The 19,382-nt window shown below is 36.1% G+C and overlaps 1 protein-coding gene across 3 annotated transcripts in view; it reads right to left on the minus strand.

The window, feature by feature from the left end:
- Positions 1-19,382, minus strand: part of ARAP2 (ArfGAP with RhoGAP domain, ankyrin repeat and PH domain 2) — a 213,718-nt gene that overhangs the window by 146,508 nt on the left and 47,828 nt on the right. For 2 of the 3 annotated variants that reach the window (XM_031942784.1, XM_031942782.1), the window contains exons 7-8: positions 15,674-16,027; positions 1,253-1,322 (exon numbers count right to left, since the gene is read on the minus strand). In XM_031942784.1, the coding sequence (XP_031798644.1) occupies positions 1,253-1,322; positions 15,674-16,027 (424 nt within the window). The remainder of the gene's footprint in view (positions 1-1,252; positions 1,323-15,673; positions 16,028-19,382) is intronic. The other variant, XM_031942783.1, reaches the window with a different exon arrangement.

Genomic DNA, 19,382 nt, shown 5'->3' on the forward strand with positions numbered 1-19,382 from the left:
CTTGTAGTCAGTTAAATTTTGTCTTCATTATAAACTTGTCTGAATCTTAATTTTTCTCCTTTGTAAAAAAAAGTACTAATACCTGCCTTACAGAAATCACATGATAGTTTATATATATATATATGAAGACCGCATATTTTAAAATCAGCCAGAGTCAGGAATTCAGGTTAGGGGAAAATCGTCAGTCTTTATTCTCAGTGAAGAAGGATCAGAGGTGGAAGAGAATGGGCGATATAAATGTGTGCAGCTGAGTCAAGAAGCTAGCTAGACCAGCAGCCACACGGCCAGCAGCTAGGAGTATGGAACCCAGGCCCACTCTCTCCCAGCTACTCTTCCTGTCTCTCTGCCTCCACCCACCAAAATCATCATTTCTTATACAATACATCAGGACTTGCACAGAGAGTGGGCAGGGGCCATTCTTTACCCAATCATTTATATCAATAGGGTATAGTCCAATTACTATTTAGCCTCACGTGCTTGGGACCTCAGTGCATCAACTCAAGCCTCAGCCCATTACGTACGTGTATATATATATATATATATATATATATATATATATATATATATTTTTTAAAGGGTAACATTTACAAAATCCTCTGCCAACTTCAAAAGGTTATATTAACATCAGCTATCACTCTTGTGATTTGATGTGGAAGGTGAGAAAAATGTGACTATTCACAGAATATGGTCACACATGACACAAGTTTTAATTTTTTAGTAATAACATCCTGTGACCTCTCTGTGGGCTTTAAATAGCTAAAGTATAGACAAATTTTTATCAGTTCAAAAGTGGAAAATATTACAGTTTGGAGTCCCCTGGGTAAAAGACCATTAGCCACTTGGCTTTGAAGGAAAATTGCTGATGAGGGCCCTATACACACTCCTGTCTTGCATATTTTTCCTGGTGGTGCTATTCATATTATAACATATTATAACCCTCCATGGATGGAAGGTGTGTTTCAAGCAAGACTAAAGTTTGTCTAAAGCTCTCTTAGTTCTTTGTTTTTAAGCTAGATTTTATCTGCTGACTAATTGTTAATGTTTTCATTAACAATTACTGCCAAATGGTGTGGGCTTGTGAGCTAAAGGGTTAGGAGTACAGATTAATGGGATTAACAAGAGAAGTTTAAGACTGAAAACCTTCTGGCTAGTGGAAGTTCCTATCTGGGAAACAGCCAAGAGATGATGTCATGTAAACAATGATCGGAAGAAGAAATAAATGAGTAGACATTATTTCATAAATTTCACTTACCTTTTCATTATTGAAATAAGAAATGCAAAAACCATCAAATTTCACCCATCGCTTCTGAAACATGCGTTTTCTGTAAAAATAAAGAATATACTTGTTTCAATTTGTTGTTAATATTACACATTTATTTATTCTTTTTATTGGTTTATTTATTATTTTTGTGTGTTTATTATCGATTTCATTTATATATTTATTTATTTCCAGTATGCTGTGAGGTTGCTACTCTAACAAAAACATTTCTAATTTTTACCAATAGGTGCAAATTCAAAACTGCTCTTAAAAGTTAGGAGACAGGGAGTGGAATTGGGGATGGCTATAACTACATTTTTTGGGGGGAGAGGGATAAAAAAGTGAATTGCACAAAGATCTAAAATGATAAATGTTTCTATACTTCCTTATCTTTTGTATTAAAAGATACTACTCTCACATATGAATACAATTCTTTACAAAGTTTTACGGATGCCAAATTATTGCCATGGGGGTTCCCAATTACTGTTCATTTCCCTTAACACAGCCATTTCAAAGGAAAAGTTATTGGAAGTCTTCAGTACTTTTAGTACAAATACCTTTTTAGAAGCATCTGAGCACTAGAATACATAACACCATAATGAACTCAATTCTAATTTAAGTAAAAGCCCTCATCAAATGAAGAGAACTATCCAAGACCACAACAAACTAAAATGTGTTAACACAATTTAAAAGTGAGTTTTTAGTAAAGTGAAGTCTGCTTTGCTCAGACAAAAGCCTGTCTCTCATTCAGGCTTTGAAAATTTTACTTTGATGATATTAATAAGCAGAGAATGACAGTCCAATTAGTTTCCATTCCATCAAGGATTGGTCTTGACTACTGATCATAACATAAGAATTGCTAACCTTAATAGTTCTGAATAACAATAAGTGGCTCTCTAATTTTCTGCAGGGTCAAATGCACATATATAGATGTCGCCACACAGGAAATAATCTGCAGAAATAGAAAGGATTTCAAAAGAAAATATTTCAGCAATTTCTATCTCTTCCTTTTATGGCCCCACTTTCATGTTTGTCTAAATGCTCAAACAGAAAGATTCATTACAATGCTAGCTGGTAAACAGTTCCTGAAGCTTTCAGAAGGGAGCTTCCAGGAATGTCTGCTCAGTCCCTCGCACGTCCTTGTTGCACTTCTGTTCAACAATAAAGGATCCCTATTAAATGTATACTATGTTCAGAGCAAGGTTGCCATGTCACAGTCCCATGAGATATTAAGCTTAGAAAAAACACAGTCCTTCAAAACAGTCAATGACTATCGCAATCTAGTCTTTGACAAACCCAAAGATCTCAGTTTTAGGGATAAGAATTCTCTATTTGACAAAAACTGCTGGGAAAATTAGAAATTAGTATGGCAGAAACCAGACATTAACCCACACCTAACACCGTATACCAAGAGAAGGTTGAAATGGGTTCATGATCTAGACATAAAGAGTGATATTATAGGATAGTTTACCTCTCAGAACTGTGGAGGAGGAAGGAATCTGTGACTAGAGAAGAACTAGAGATCATTATTGACCATAATATAGATAATTTTGATTATATCAAGTTAAAAAAGCTTTGGTACAAACAAAACTAATGCAGACAAGTTTAGAAGGGAAGCAATAAACCAGGAAAACATTTTCATAGTCAAAGTTTCTGATGAAGGCCTCCATTTTTAAAATATATAGTGAATTAACTCAAATTTATAAAAATTCAAGCCATTCTCCAATTGATAAATGGTCAAAGGATATGAACAGACAATTTTCAGATGAAGAAATTGAAACTATTTCTAGTCATATAAGAAGGTGCTCTAAATCACTATTGATCAGAGAAATGCAAATTAAGACAACTCTGAGATACCACTACACACCTGTCAGATTGGGCTAAAATGACAGGAAAAGATAATGACAATATTGGAGGGGATGTGGAAAAACTGGGACACTGATACATTGTTGGTGGAACTGTAAATGGATCCAGCCATTTTGGAGAGTGATTTGGAACGATGCTCAAAAAGTTATCAAACTGTGCATACTCTTTGATTCAGCAGTGTTACTACTGGGCTTATATCCCAAAGAGATCTTAAAGAAGAGAAAGGGACCTGTATGTGCACGAATGTTTGTGGTAGCCCTCTTTGTAGTGGCCAAAAACTGGAAACTGAGTGGATGTCCATCAACTGGAGAATGGAATGCTCTATAAGAAATGACCAGCAGGATGATTTCAGAAAGGCCTGGAGAGACTGACAGGAACTGATGCTGAGTGAAATGAGCAGGACCAGGAGATCACTGTACATGGCAACAAGGAGACTATATAATGTTCAATTCTGATGGACGTGGCTCTCTTCAACAATGAGATGATTCAAACCAGTTTCTCTTGTTCAGTGATGAAGAGAGTCATCTGCATCCAGAGAGAGGACTTATGGAAACAGAGTATGGAACACAACATAGCATTTTCACGTTTTCGGTTGATGTTTGCTTGCATTTTGTTTTCCTTCTCAGATTTTTTTCCCCCTAGATCCAATTTTTGTTGTGCAGAAAGATAACTATAAATGTGTATACATATATTGAATTTAACACATATTTTAACATATTTAACATGTATTGGACTACCTGCCATCTAAGGGAGGGGGTGGGGAGAAAGAGGAAAATCTGGAATAGAAAGTTTTGCAAGGGTCAATGATGAAAAATTAACCCATGTATATGTTTTGTCAATAAAAAGCTTTAATTTAAAAAAAAAAAAAAACAAACAGTCTCTGACTTCATGGACCTACAGTCTAGTAAGAAGTATGGTAGTTCAAAAGAAATCAATGAATTTTCTGTGTTAATTTTATATTGCCATCTTTGGTTAATCACTTTTGTTTCAGCATGAGTTATGAAAAAATGCTTCAAAGAAGGATAAACTTAGAAATTTCCATAGGTAAAACCTTCACATTAATATTGAAATTAGTTGTAAGCTTAACTAGATGGGATCAAAAATAATATGTTCTTCTGCTCCTCTGATTTTTTCCTTTGGAACTAAACCTTCCCTATGTCCATTGCCCTACCAATGGAATTTTGGGGTATTTGTTGTTCAAGGCAGCTTTGGTGCTACAAAAAAACATTTTTCCTTCTTTTTTAAAAATTATTATTATAGCTTTTTATTGACAGAACATATGCATGGGTAATTGTTCAACATTGACTCTTGCAAAAACTTCTGTTCCAACTTTTCCCCCTCTTTCCCCCCCATCCCCTCCCCTAGATAGCAAGCAATCCCATACATTTTAAACATGTTAAAGTATATGTCAAATACGTATGCATATTTATACAGTTATCTTGTTGTACAAGAAAGATCAGATTTAGAAAGAAGGTAAAAATAACCTGGGAAGAAAAACAGTAACATAAACAAACAACAATAGAAAGAGCGCTAATGCTATGTTGTGGTCCACACTCATTTCCCAGTGTTCTTAAGCTGCGAAAACCAGTTCTCTGTTCATCATTGATCAATTGGAACTGATCACAAAAAAATACTCAACTGGAAACATGGAATGAATAATGGAAAGACCTGCCTCTACTTCCAACTCTCCTATTTTTCAATGTGACTTTAAAATAAGTCATCCTATGGATCTCATCTTCAGTTTGCTCTTCTGTTGAGTAAAGAGATGGCAGGAGAGAGGGAGAGGAGGTGAGAGCAGTCCTACTCTAAATCATAGGATTTCCAACTAAAGCTACTTAAGAGATCGTTTCATACAGTGTCCGACCTACATTTCACAGATCGGAAAGAGATCAGACAATTTTTACAGACAATTTTTTACGAGTATTTATTAAGTGCCCACTAGCTTCTAGGCACTGTGCTTAAGCACTAAGGAGACCAATCAATCAATAAATAAATAAAAATAAGAAGAGACAAAAATATCCCTAATATCAAGAGGCTTATAATCTAACTGGGGAGGCACAATTATATAGAAACATGTACAATGACAAGATAGATTGGAGATAATTTCAGGGAGAAGGCACTAGACTTAAAGGTGAACAGGAAAGGTATGAAAAATAGCGATCCACTTAATAAGGAAACGAGGAGGAGGAGGAGGAGGAGAGATATGGGGAAAATAAAAATGAATCCACTTTTGGACATATTGAGGTCAAGGAGATCTATAAGACATTCAGTTCCAGACGCCCAACAGGCAATTAGAGATGTGAATGTGGAAGAATAAAGTCTATCCCCAAAAAAGAGACCTAAGAATCATGTGCATGGAAATTAACTAAATCCATGGGAAATGATGAAGTCAAAGAGAGAAAAAGGGCCAAGACATAGCACCATGAAAGAACACTGGGATTTGATCCTAGGTCCTCCATAGGTTACTTTCCAATAGGCAATTATGCTCTTATTTCCTCTAAGGTTCTTTCTTCAATAAAAATTCATAACTCCATGAGACATAAAGAAACAATAAAACAAAGTCAAAAAAAAAAAAAGGGGGAAAAAAGAAAATGTGAAATATCTCGTTAGAAAGACAACTGACTTGGGAAACAGATGGATCAAAGATAACTTAAGAATTACTGGGATACCTCAAAGCCATGACCAAAGAAAGAGGCAAGACATGTGGAGAAACTATTGAGAAAAAACTGCTTTATCTTAGATCTAGAGGATAAAACTGGAAGAATCCAGTGATATCCTGAAAGAGGATGAAAAGTTCTAGGAATATTATAGAGCTTCTAGATTAAAGAGAAAATACTGTGCAGTCACACAAGATAAGAGAGAAGATATTCCCAAGACATAGAGACTTCCATTAAAGAAGCAGAGGGCTAGAAGTAGGATATTCCTGAAGACAAAGGAGTTAGAATTATACCCTTAAATCACCTACTCAGCAAAATTGAGTATAATCCTTCAACGGTTTGCAAAGGTGATACACGTAGCTCCTAAGAACTTTAGCATTATTAGAGCAGTAAAAATGAGTTCACAGAGACTGAGAGCATAGATATGAGTCAATTATGCTGGAAGGATCTTCAAAATAAAATGAAAGTGTGAAAAAAAAAAGGCACTGAAAAAAAGGGAGAAAAGAGAGGTAGAATAGGGAAAAGTTTCTCACATAAAGAGAAACACATGAAGAAAAACTTTTACAATGTAAGTAAAAGGAGGGGAGGATGGCAGGCAAGGCTTGAACCTCACAAATGGAAACACTCAGCTGTGTACAGAAGTGTAACTTAGCCAACAGGGAAATAGAAGGGGACAAGATAAAGGGGGGCTGGACGTGGAATAAGGGAGACAGTGTTTGGAAGCAAAATAAGCCTTTTGAGGAGCAACAGGATAAAGAGAAAAAAGAAACAGAAGAAAATGAGAAAATAAGATGAAGGTAAAAAAAGAGTAATCCTAACTGTGAATATAAATGGGATGAGTTCAGCCACAAAATAGAAGCAGAAACAGAATGGAAACCAGAATGCAGCATGTTATTTAGGAGAGAGAGGCTTAAAACAAAAAGATAATATAAATAAAATTTATATTTATTTATTTATCTGTATATTTATTTTATATATATTATTATACATATTACATATATATTAATATATATTAAAATAATAAAAAATTTAAATAAAAGGAAGGAGCAAAATCTAATATTATTCAGCTGAAGCAAAAAAAACATGGGTATCAATCATGATCTTAGACAAAACACGAGCAAAAAAAGACCTAATTAAAAGAGATAATTAGAGGAAACTACATTTTGTAAAAAAAAAGGTATCAGACAAAAAAGTTAATTTTTAAAATGACAGCACATGTTTCTGTAATAAAGATCTCATTTCTAAAATATATACTGAGAATAAGACTGAGTCAAAGATATAAAAAATAAGACCTATTCCCTAACTCATAAATGGTCAAAGGATATGTATGACCTATCATTTCCAGGAAAAAAGAAATCAAATCTATCTGTAGTCACAGGATAAAATGCTCTAAATTACTATTGATTGGGGAAATGCAAATTAAAACAACTCTTGAGAGATCATCTCACATCTCTCAAGGGAAAAATAGATACACTAATGAACTAATGATGGAGGAGTGAACTGTTCCAATCATTCTGGAAAACAATCTGGAACCTATGACCAAAGGACTATAAAACTAAGTATACCCTTTGAGCCAGCAATTCCCCAAATAGATCTGTATCTCAAAGAGATCAAAGAAATGTTTATAGCAAACTCTTTATACAAAAATATTTATAGCAACTCTGTTTGTGTAGACAGAAATTGAGGGTTGTTTTCTCCAACTCTTCATGATGACACTTAAGTTTTTCTTGGCAAAGATACTGGAATGGTTTACATTTCCTTCTCTAGCTCATTTTACAGGTGAGGAAACTGAGGTAAACTGGATTAAGTGACTTGCCTAGGTTCACACAGCTACTTAAGTACCTAAGGCTAGATCTGAACTCAGGCATTCACCCCAACAAGTTGCAGCATATGATTATGATAGAAATTACCTACTCTATAATAAGAAATGACAAGGGGGGTGGTTTCAGAAAAACATGGCAAGATTTATATAAACCGATGCAAAGTGAAGTGAGAAGAACTAGGAGATCATTGTGCACGATAACATCAATGGTACAGTAATTATCAACAATGAAAGAATGAACCTCTCTGACAAATACAATGATCCCAGACAATTTTGGAGTAAGTTTTTTGGAAGATTCATGATGAAAAAAATACTTTATACCTCCAAAGAGAAAATTGATAAACACAGTATATACATTGAAGTATAATTTTCTCACTTCTTTATTTTTCCTGTTTGTTTTTTTACAAGATGGATAATATGAAAATGTTTTACATGATTTCACATGTGTAATATCATATTGATTGCTTTCTCACTAGGTGTGGGAGGAGCTGGAGGACAGAAAGAATTAAACTTAAAGATAATGCTAAAATTAAATAATAAACTATGCAAATTACAAAGGCAGCTATTTTAAGTTATAACCCAACCTATGGTTAATATCACTATAAATAAGAAATCAAATGGGTTCTAACATGTTTCGCCATATAAGAATTTCCAAGTCGTGATTAATTTAGGATACTGCTTTCAAGTGATAAAATCCAATTTCAGTCTTGTTTAATGAAGGAACCATAGATATTCTCTGCAAGTTAAATAAGAAGAGATTTGACTTGTATACAATTTATAGGTAAGTTTTTTGGTTTCAGGTTTTTTCCCTTTAATGTTGACAATTTCCTTTTTTCAAATAAAATGATAAAATAGACATATAACATATACTAGCATTTTTATTTTATTATACTTTCAAAATGCTGTAGGGAAATGCTTCTTTAAAAAGCTTTTTGTGGAATAATTTATAAATACTGTGTAGTATCATTTAAAGTGATTCTACAGACTATTCTCAAGAGTTCTTGAAGGGCAGATGGTATGAATTTTCAAGTGCTTTCATAAAAAAAAAGGCTGCTTGTACTTTGTCTCAATATTCACAGTCTTAAATATGCATATCCTAATATAATAAATCCTTTCCTAAAACAAAATACTCTAACTTATTTAATGCAAATCAGAAGTCAATTACTCTAAGACTAAGAACATCGATTTCCAACATTTTCAAAATAAGCAACAACCAGGAATTCTGTGTGAAGGGATACGTTTTATTTTCCCTCTATGCTTAATTTAACAAGATAAAGCAATTTCTTTTTTTTAACCTAACAAACTTTTTTAAATTATTAAATTAACTTGTTGAGAAGTGATTATTAAATAACTAATTGTTAATAGTGGAGAGACAAGATTTTTTTTCCTTTCTGAAATTTTATTCTCCACTAGGCCAAACCACCATAATGAGACTGGATTAACTATCTTGTTCAGACTGCACCCAATTGGGGAAGACCTCTCAGATTTAGGTGAGGATAAATTCTTTAATTCCATTGCCGTAGCCTGGGGGGTGATTTGGAAGTAAATGAAATGATCAGTCCTATCCCCCAGATCCTTATTAAAACAGGTCCACCTTTCCTTATACTAATTAACCAATTAGAGTCATATCTTGTCCCCCCCAACACCCACTCCCCAGGCATGATATATAAGCATTTGAGTGGGTTCCACAAAGGGTCTTTGGCATTCAGGAGTGTCGCTGACCCCTTTTATTTAGTTATTGTTAATTACCCAGAAACTGTCCCTCAAACTTTTTAAATGTCACACACTCATTAGGTATGATCCCCAAGCCAATCACTAGCTTCTCTCAGCCCCACTTTTCTCACCTATAAAGCAGGACTAATGCAAGTAGTACTTCTCTCACAGAATTGTTAAGAATTTCCAACAAGAAAATGCATTAAAAATGACTTTAAAGTGCTATCTAAATGACAGCTATCAATCATTGCTACTATATTATTTAGCTTTCAATCCCACCCACTCCCCCTATTGAAATCATTCCATTGAAGGTCACCTACTGCCAAATGCAGCTTTCTGGTAGCATTTTACACTCAACAAATTTTTTTTTTCTAGATACTTCCTCCTCCCATAGCCTGTATGACACTATTTTGTGGTTCCCTGACACTTTTTCAACCTCTTTAAGGGCTATGTTGATCTACTTCCTTGTGATTCTACTCAATTTTATTACTCTTTAGACCAAAATCCCCTCCTGTGGTCTCCAGTCTCCCTGGAGGATGGGAGTTGCACATGTAAGCACTTAACAAAGTGGCCTGCACACACAAAATGCTTAATCGGTCTTTTCTGATTTCATTTCTTCACTGATTCCTCTTCCATCTCTTGCCCCCTAAATATAAATGTCTACAGAGTTGTTGTATCAAATGAGTTAATAATTGCAAGCCATTTAGCACAGTGGTAAATGCTACATAAATGTTTCATTATTATTACCCGTCTTTTCTCCTCTACGGGAATTCTCTTGGTAATTTCATTGTCTCACAAGACATGGGTTTTGCAAAGCATCTTGGAAATATATAATTCTAACCATTTTCCGCTGCCCTCAAGTCCCAAATTTCCAAGTATCTAAAATAGACATCTTCCCTTAAAAGTCGGATTTAACCATAACAAAGGAAATACTCTCACCTAGCATCCCTGATTCTGTTCATGAACTACCATTCTCCCCATCAACCACATTTGGAAACTCAGTCACTTTTGAATCTTTGAGACCCTTCAAACACCTTCAAAGACCTACCCAACCACCAATAAGTTGCCTGGCTTGTAGATTACAAGTTGGCACTATTTCCCCTTCATTACTTCATCTCCATCCTGTTTGCAAGGCCTCTAGTTCAGGTGCATTTTAATCACAATAATAAGTTTATTTCCAAGCAGCTGTCCAGCCTCCAGAGTCTGTACAGATACCCCTCCACACACAGCTACACATAGTCCTCATACTGAAAAAATGTCGCTTTCTTTCACAGAAATCTTTTGTGGCAGAATGACAACAATGATAATGTCTTAGCCTTATTTTCTAGACATTCTCCAATATGATTCCATTATTTTATACTATTCCTACCAATGGATTCTGTTTGCTACTCTAACTGGATTATTCCCTTTTTACAAGACTCAGCTCAAAGGTCATCTTTTTCTTGATGCTTTCACTGACCCTCTCCCTATCAAAACACAGATTAAGTGAGCCTTCTCCTTGTAAATCTATGCTAAAGCTTTTAAACCTGTAGTTCCCCCATGATCTCTTCCTACTCATATTATAGTTAACTATATTTATGTCCCATCCTCCTTCTTAAAGACTTTTTTGATGTCAGAACTTAACTATTGTTTCTGTGGTTGTTCTTTCCGAATGTTTACAATGTACAATGCTTTACAAGAATATCACAGAATCTCAGACTTGGAATGAAGCACAAGGCTAGCTAATTCATCTTACACCTGAGCAAGAATCCCCTCTAGTAAATTCTTTCTCAATGGCCACCTGGCCTTTGTTTTAAGGCCTCTAACCCTTAGGAAATGGAGTGGGGTGTTTGTTTTGATTTTTTTTTCCTAACTTAAATTTGCCACTTCTACCCACCCCTATGCCTTTCTTCATTTTAAAAAAAATTCTTAAAATATCACTGCATCTGCCAAAAGTGTTTTAACTCCCTGCCCAAAAGAAAATACTTTAATGGTTCTGCCTGGTAATGTTGTGCTTAAGGCATATGATAACATCGGAAGAGTGACTTCTTTCAAATATGTTGAAAACAATGAAGTTTTCCCAGTCCTGACCTAAACTCTGGCATATGGCTATACACAGCCAATGAAAGTGCCAGGGAAAGAGTGGACAGAGAAGGGACAAAAAGAGAAAAGAGAAGAGAAGGATGGAAAAGGAGGAGGGGGGATAGAAAGAGAGAAAGGGAAGGAAGAGGAGGAAGAGGAGCAAAAGAAGGGGAAGTAGAGAGAAAAAGGGGGAGGGAGGAAGGAGGAGGAAGTAGAGAGAGACAGAGAGAGAAAGGGGAAGGGAAGAAAAAGGAGGAAAAGGGAGAGAGGGAGAGGAAAAAGAAGGGGGGGGAGAGAAGGGGGGAAACGGGAGAGACAGACATAGACAGAGACAGGAGAAAGTCTAGAAAGATTTAGCCCTTTGTACCATTTCCTCAAACAATTACTATGTATTGTTTCAGACAGATATTTTGTGTTTTGTGTCAGCTACACAGTCTGATTGACACTGATCCCGGTCCCACCCTGTGCAGCAGGGCTGAGCAGGTGACCTTTGGGTGATCCAGCAGACAGGAGCCCAGGTGAGGAAGGGGCACAGGGGTCCACCCAGCTTCACCTGTAACCCCCAACCCTCCCAGCTGGGGAATCCCTAGGTCTGCAGTCTCCCCTGACTCATGGCAGGTGCTCCCTAGGCGGAGCTCCCCGGGCTGGCTCCCCAAGCAGCCCAGTGCCAGGCTCCCCTAGCTTAGGCTCTCTCAGGTGTGGCAAGCTGGGACACAGCAGCAACCTTTGAGCCTCGGGGACTCCACTGGCCACACCCTAGGAAACCAGTCACTGGTTACTGCTCCAGCTGGGAAAATCCCTGGGGCTGGATGAGGCAATGGGTGACCCAGGCTGCTCAGCAAGGGCTGCCAGGCTAAGGCTCTGCCCGGTCTGAGCCCACTTCGGGGTCTGACCGCTGGGTTCCCCACCCCCACTGACTCTCGGCAATCTGCTGGGCTCTGCCCTTTCTTAGGGCTCCTGCGTTCTCCGTTTCCAAACATTCTGCTTGAGGTGACCAAGCACTTTCCTTTGGCTGCGGTTCCAGCCTAGAATCTCTTCTGTCTGTCCTTGGTTAAGCCAGTGATTTTCAAATTCTGTGTGTGTGTGTGTGTGTGTGTGTGTGTGTGTGTGTGTGTGTATCTGTATTTGTGTATGCACCAGCACCCAGAAAGATCAAAGGATTAATCACCGGTGCAAGGAACTGCAAGACACTGAACATTTAAATCCTGCAGGACACACGTGAACGAGCAAATGTTTGCAAGTGTGAATTCTGAGCGATTTAACGCTTAGAGAAACTGAGTCAAGGGTACATCTTTTGAGAAGCCCTGAATCTGCTCGATGCAATAAGCCTCTTTCCTTGAGAGCCTCCCACGATAATGAAAAATGTTCCAACAGCTCAACCCAATCTGAGCAACTAACAAGTACAAAAGGTGCCTGGGGAGATGTTATCAGACAACTATGAGAACTATCTGGGTGTTTAGATGTAACTGCCAGATTCAAGGGCCCTTTCTCAATCTTCCTGACCTTTTCTTTGGACACATTCTCTCTCCCTGGGTTTTCATGTCTCGGTTCTCCTGGTCCTCCTGCTAAGTGGTCAAGCCCTTAACTGGCTCATCAGTTTTTGAGAGCCACAGGGAGAGGATTTCTCTATCAGCCCCTTATCTCTCTTTAACCACCCCACCCCACCCCAACCCCTTGATAACTCAATTTAGTGACTGGAATGTCTCACTGTTTATTTTTTAGGACATCAACATATTTTTTAGGCCACACACATCCTGTGCTTCTAGATGTACTCTTGTGCACTCAATAACCTTTTATTATCTTCAAACAGGTCTTAAAGAGACTTACAAAGACCTTACTCTGGAAGATCTGCCCAATTCAGTCCACCATGCAGTATGAAATAACAAGAGTCACGTCAATGTACTATAACAGAACAGCCAGAGACTGGATGAAGACAAAGAAGCTGAAGACCGCAATTCTAGCTCCAACAGAGAGCGGTTTAAGCTGCCCCCTCAAAGCTTTGGTTTTCTCAATTGTCAAATGAGAAATCGGATTAGCAGACCCCGAAATCTCTTCCAGGTGAATATTCTACAATTTTATATTAAAATTACACTTTGGCAAGAAAACCACTCAAAAGCTCTGGAGTCTATTACCTTCACAAATGGAGAAGCTATGTAGGGCTCATTTAGGACTCCTCCATCACTCTCAGACTACGTAAAAAGAAAATTCAAAAAGACAACACTCACAGAATAAAATATTACATAGCTAATGAAGAAATAAAGTCAAGGCAATAGTTAATTTCCTCACTAGCAATCATTTCTTCCCCCCTCCCCATTTTTCACTATCTTCTTTTAAAGGTATACTAGAGATAAATTGAAAGAACAAAAAAGATGTACGAACACACTGAGTTTGGGGGCACTATAAATATTTGTTGAATTTAATACAACAAAGTCTTGATATTTAACCTCGTTATGTTTTCTGCAGGTTTTTCCATTCACTTCAAATGATTTGGGTTTTAAGAATTAGAACGTGTGGCTTTAGCTCAAGACTGGCTACAAGACTACTGCAGTATTTCATTGGTCTGTGACTTCATCGCTGTGGGTATTCCTTCCACTGGGTCAGGTCACAACCACCACCATCAGTTATGAGATGACCTTTAAAAGTTGCTACAATTGAATTTTCCATCAACATAGAGCCAAGTAAGGAACCTCTCCAAATTTAGCTAGATTGTTCTTCAGATGGCAGATATGCAATCAATCCATTATTAAGTCTAAGTAAAGATTTTCTTCTTCTTCTTTTTTTTTTTTTTTTTTTTTTTTGGCTGGGGCAATTGGGATTAAGTGACTTGCTCAGGGTCACACAGTAAGGAAGTGTTAAGTGTCTCAGGTCAAATTGGAATTTGGGTCCTCCTGACTTCAGGGCTGGTGCTTTATCCACTTCACCAACTAGCTGCCTTAAAGTAAAGACTTTCCAAACAGGAGGTCACAAGAGAAATGGAATCTGCACCTGAGTCAGTTCTTTGGGGAATGTTTTCAATGTTACAAAAGACCTCTAGAACATTACTAAATACTACGTGCTAATAGCAAAAAGAAATAATCTGGGATTAGAAAGTGCACTGCTTCACTTTATTAACATCTGGCAAAAAAAAAATGTTCACAAATTTACATATTTAGCAATAGCATAATTTAATTTAAAATGATTTTGCTGAAGAGTATATAAGTTATTATTTATAAATACAATAGCCTCTTATCACCAAGTATACAGAAACCAATTAAAAATAACAAAAAAAAAAAAACCCTAAATATTATTTGATTTTATCACTTTAATTATGCCATTAAGTAAATCACATAATGTTTTATATAGGTTTCTTTTCCCCAGGGGAAAAAAAAGATATTGATGAAAATATCAGTAGGGGATTTTGAGAGTAACAGCGACTTCAGACACCATTTAGCTAACTAAGCTTTCCACTTCACACAGCATCCTCAACAAGACCACTGACTGATGGTTTTCTAATCTGTACTTGGAGATTTTATATATAATATATAGTCATGAAACAGACTATCTTAAAAAGTAAGACATTTCACAACTAACAATATCTTTTAATTTCAAAATTTCAATCTTTCAAATTTCAAATCCTATTTTTTCTATTCACATAAATTATTTCATTTGTCAGTAAATGAGACTCACTATAAATGGAACAAATAAAATAATTTAAGAGAACAAAAAATATTCTAACACAAAAAGGGCACAGTCTAGACCAGAGTCACACATTCTAAAAAGTCACTAAACTAGTTAGACATGGGTGTAGCCTAATTAAGTAACAAAGAAAGACATGAGAGGAATAGCCCAAGAAAACTTCTTACCTTAATATCCCAAGTACTAATTGTGCTTTAAATATCTTCAGTATTATAAATTAATCTTTATGTGGAATAGAAATCAATTTACTCAGAAATACTTTGGAAGCCAATGTTGGATAGATTAGGTCAACTTATAATGACAATTTTCAAAAGAAGTTAATTTTCTTTGGTCATAGGACTAAACTACATTAAAAATAAAAAAGGCCTCAATATTATATAATTCCTTCCCATCCTCAGAGTAAATGAGTAAGGATGAACAAAATATCAATAAATATCAGGGGGAAAAATTCAGCATTTACAGCCAAGTTCAGTAATTCTAAAATATAAAGAAGTGTTTAATATTCTAATTTCCCTATCAAAATAAATTTCCACAAAGAAATGATTTCTATAGCTTTATGAAGAAACGAATGCCATTCTATATGGAAAACTCATCGCAATACAAGAAATATTAGATACATACCCTTGAGGAGACTGCTTATCCAACCATCCCGATTTGACCTTTTTTGCTGATGATCCATAATAGCATGCGTAAGGTGATATGGAGTTGGACGTCGAAGTTGCTTGATCAGTAAGCCCACTACTGACGGAACTTTGGGGATAACTGTGCCTGTTAGCGGCCAAGTCCAAACTCCCTTTCTGAGCCCTGGATTTGGATGCCCTGGAACTTCCTCTTCTTAAACTATTAAAACATTCTTCCACCGTGGAATATTCTGACTCCGAAGCCGAATCTAATGAAGCAGCAGGTTTGTCTTCTCGAGGAATCCAAATATCTTCTACTTTGTCTTCACAGGCTTTTATTCTGTTATCATAGATACTAAATGAAAAGGGGGCGACGGTGGGAAAGTACCAGATCATTAGAAAGTAATAATCACCTTGTAAAATTAACAAATTTCTCTAAATTCTTTATGGACAATGGGTCATACAAGCATAAGCTGGAAAGGACTTTGACAGACTAACTTGAATCCTCTGGTCTGTGCTCCATTTTGCATTTTTCAAAAGCACTTCGGAGAGGGTGCTCCCATACCAGTGGAGTTATTGACCTTTACCATGGGTGCAATCGAGTCACACAACTACAACAAAAAACCTACTGAAATTCTATAAACACTAAGTTCTGTGAAGTAGTCCAGTTAAATTTCTTATATGAACAGTGATATATGACAATATAACAATTGTATAGTACTTAAAGTTTGCAGAAACGTGAGAGAAAGATTGACAATGTGAGTATTTTATTTTAGCACTATTTTTTTAAAGAACGATTATTTTTAATTAATTTTAATAGCTTTTTATTTACAAGATATATACATGGGTAATTTTTCAGCATTGACAATTGCAAAACCTTTTGTTCCAATTTTTCCCCTCCTTCCCCTTCACCCCCTCCCCCAGATGGCAGGTTGACCAATACATGTTAAATATGTTAAAGTATATGTTAAATATAATATATGTATACATATCCATACAGTTATTTTGCTAAACAAGAAGAATCAGACTTTGAAATAATATACAATTAACCTGTGAAGGAAATCAAAAATGCAAATGGACAAAAACAGAGGGATTGCAAATGATTTTAGACTATTTTACGGACAGGGAAACAGAAGTCACTAAAGTTTGTGATTTATCCACAATTATGTGACTAAAAACAATTCCATGTCATATAGTTCGATTTATACTGATTCCAATTTTTTTTCTACTATTCTATGCTGATTCCCTTAATATCTTATTTTTACATAACATTTCACCATTAGAAAATGATTTATAATTTTGTCTCATTCAATGCTCATGACAACCCAGTAAATTAGCTGTAGCAGCTTTCATCTTTATTCTACAAATGAGAAAACAGACTCCAATTTGTGACAGTCATACAGCAAGTGCTAGAAAAAGGACATCAACCACAAAGACCAATAAGTTCTGACTCCAAGTACCGGTTCTCTTCCCAAGATAGAACATCTATTTCACTACAGAGAAGAAAATCAATAAATGTGTTAAACTGATCAGGCCTCTTCACAATACACATTTCTTTATGAAAATGCAGTGCAATGAATGTTTCTATCATGTATTTAGGAGATATACTCTAATTTTATTAAGGGAATTAAAGTAAGTAAATGATCACCAGCAATTTTGCAGAGTATTTGGACAATTTATTCCAAAATTGCTAGACAATCAATAGAAATACATGTTAAATGCTTTTGTAGCCAAAAAGTATTTTAGAAATGTAAGATATTAATATAAATTACATATGTATATATATACATATTATATTAATATAATTAATTATGAGCTACTCCAACACGTGATAGAAAGCACACAGCATGCATTATGACCACCAGATGTCCCAGTCCTATATTCCCCCCACTGACTGTACTACTGACTAGAGCAGTCACTGTGTCACTGTTTCAATTTTCTTAATTAACAATTGGAAATAAAGATTTTTCACCACTCTTATTACCATGTAAAGTAAAGTAATGAGTAAAGCAACAACAACAGAGCCATAGAGCTCTTTAAGAGAAATGATATACATAAATCAAACATTATGTTAGGATAAGAGATTAAACTTGTGGTTTCACAGGTAGAGGGATCTCCCAGATGAAGAAATTTCCTTTACTAGTACGGGTAGGTGCTTTCTCTGTAACTTAAGGCCATAATATGTTCCCTAGAGTTCAGAATATCAGAACCAAGAGTTCTGAGATACTAAATGAATTGCCTAATGTCCCACCAACAGAAGAGGGACTTTACCATTTTGTGGCATATATTCACACCGAGAATGACTATATTTAGAATTGTTTTTGCACCTCCATCAAGCCTTTCACAACTATCATCTGCTGTATCGAGTTTCAGTGGAAAATCAAGCTCAATAATTCAAGACAAAAATTAAAATCTAGATAAGCATGATAAAGTAACCAATTTCAGGGAGAATCGTAGCCCCATTTGGGGCTTTGTTGACTTTGGTAATCATAAAATCTCAGAGGCATCCAATCTAACCTCCTCATCGGTACTGCATGTATTACTGTCCCCACCTGAAAGATAGGAAATCTGGGGCCCAAAAGAGAAACCACATAGCCATAATGGTAAAGCTGGGACTATAACCTCTCAAATCCTGACCTGGCTCTCTTTCCACTACATCATGTGTATACTGAAAATGAAGTTCCCAATTATAATGCACCATCATTGTCACAAAAGCTAGAGTGCACAACATTTCCCTTCACAAGTCCAGCAATTCTCCAAAATGGAAACTATAATAGGTCAGCCCACAAAAATCCTTATGGTATTTGATGATTTTTAATACCTTGGTTATTAAAAGGAAGACATCCAAAAATTTACATGTGAAAGATACAATCCCAGGAATTCAAATCTGGCTGTTTTCCTTTGACCCAACAGCAATCTAAATGAAACAATGAAGTTTTAAACATCCTATCAGAGTTATTTCACTTTAAAAAAAAAAATAAAATAAAGGATACCCTTTGATCCAGCAGTGTTACTACTGGGTTTATATCCTAAAGAGATCTTAAAGAAGGGAGAGGGACCCACATGTGCAAAAATGTTTGCGGCAGCTCTTTTTGTAGTGGCAAGGAACTGGAAATTGAGTGGATGCCTATCAATTGGAGAATGGCTGAATAAACTGTGGTATATGAGTGTTATGAAATATTATTATTCGGTAAGAAATGACCAGAAGGATGATTTTAGAAAGACCTGGAAACATGAACTGATGCTGAGTGAAATGAGCAGAACCGGGAGATCGTTGTACATGGCAACAATACTATTCAATGATCAATTCTGATGGACGTGGCTCTCTTCAACAATGAGATGATCCAATTCAGTTCCAATTGATCAGTGATGAACAGAACCAGCTACATCCAGTGAAAGAACACTGGGAAATGAGTGTGGACCACAACATAGCATTTGTACTCTTTCTGTTGTTCTTTGCTTGCATTTTTGTATTTCTTCCCAGGTTATTTTTACCTTCTTTCTAAATCCGATTTTTCTTGTGCAACAAGATAACTGTATAAATATGCACATATTATATTGTATTTAACATATACTTTAACATATTTAACATGTATTGGACTACCTGCCATCCAGGGGAGGAGGTAGGGAGGAAGGATGGGAAAAGTTGGAACAGAAAATTTTGCAAAGGTCAATGTTGAAAAATTACCCATGCATATGTTCTGTCAATA

The sequence above is a fragment of the Sarcophilus harrisii genome, chromosome 6, assembly GCF_902635505.1.
Source record: "Sarcophilus harrisii chromosome 6, mSarHar1.11, whole genome shotgun sequence".
Taxonomy (NCBI): Eukaryota; Metazoa; Chordata; class Mammalia; order Dasyuromorphia; family Dasyuridae; genus Sarcophilus; species Sarcophilus harrisii.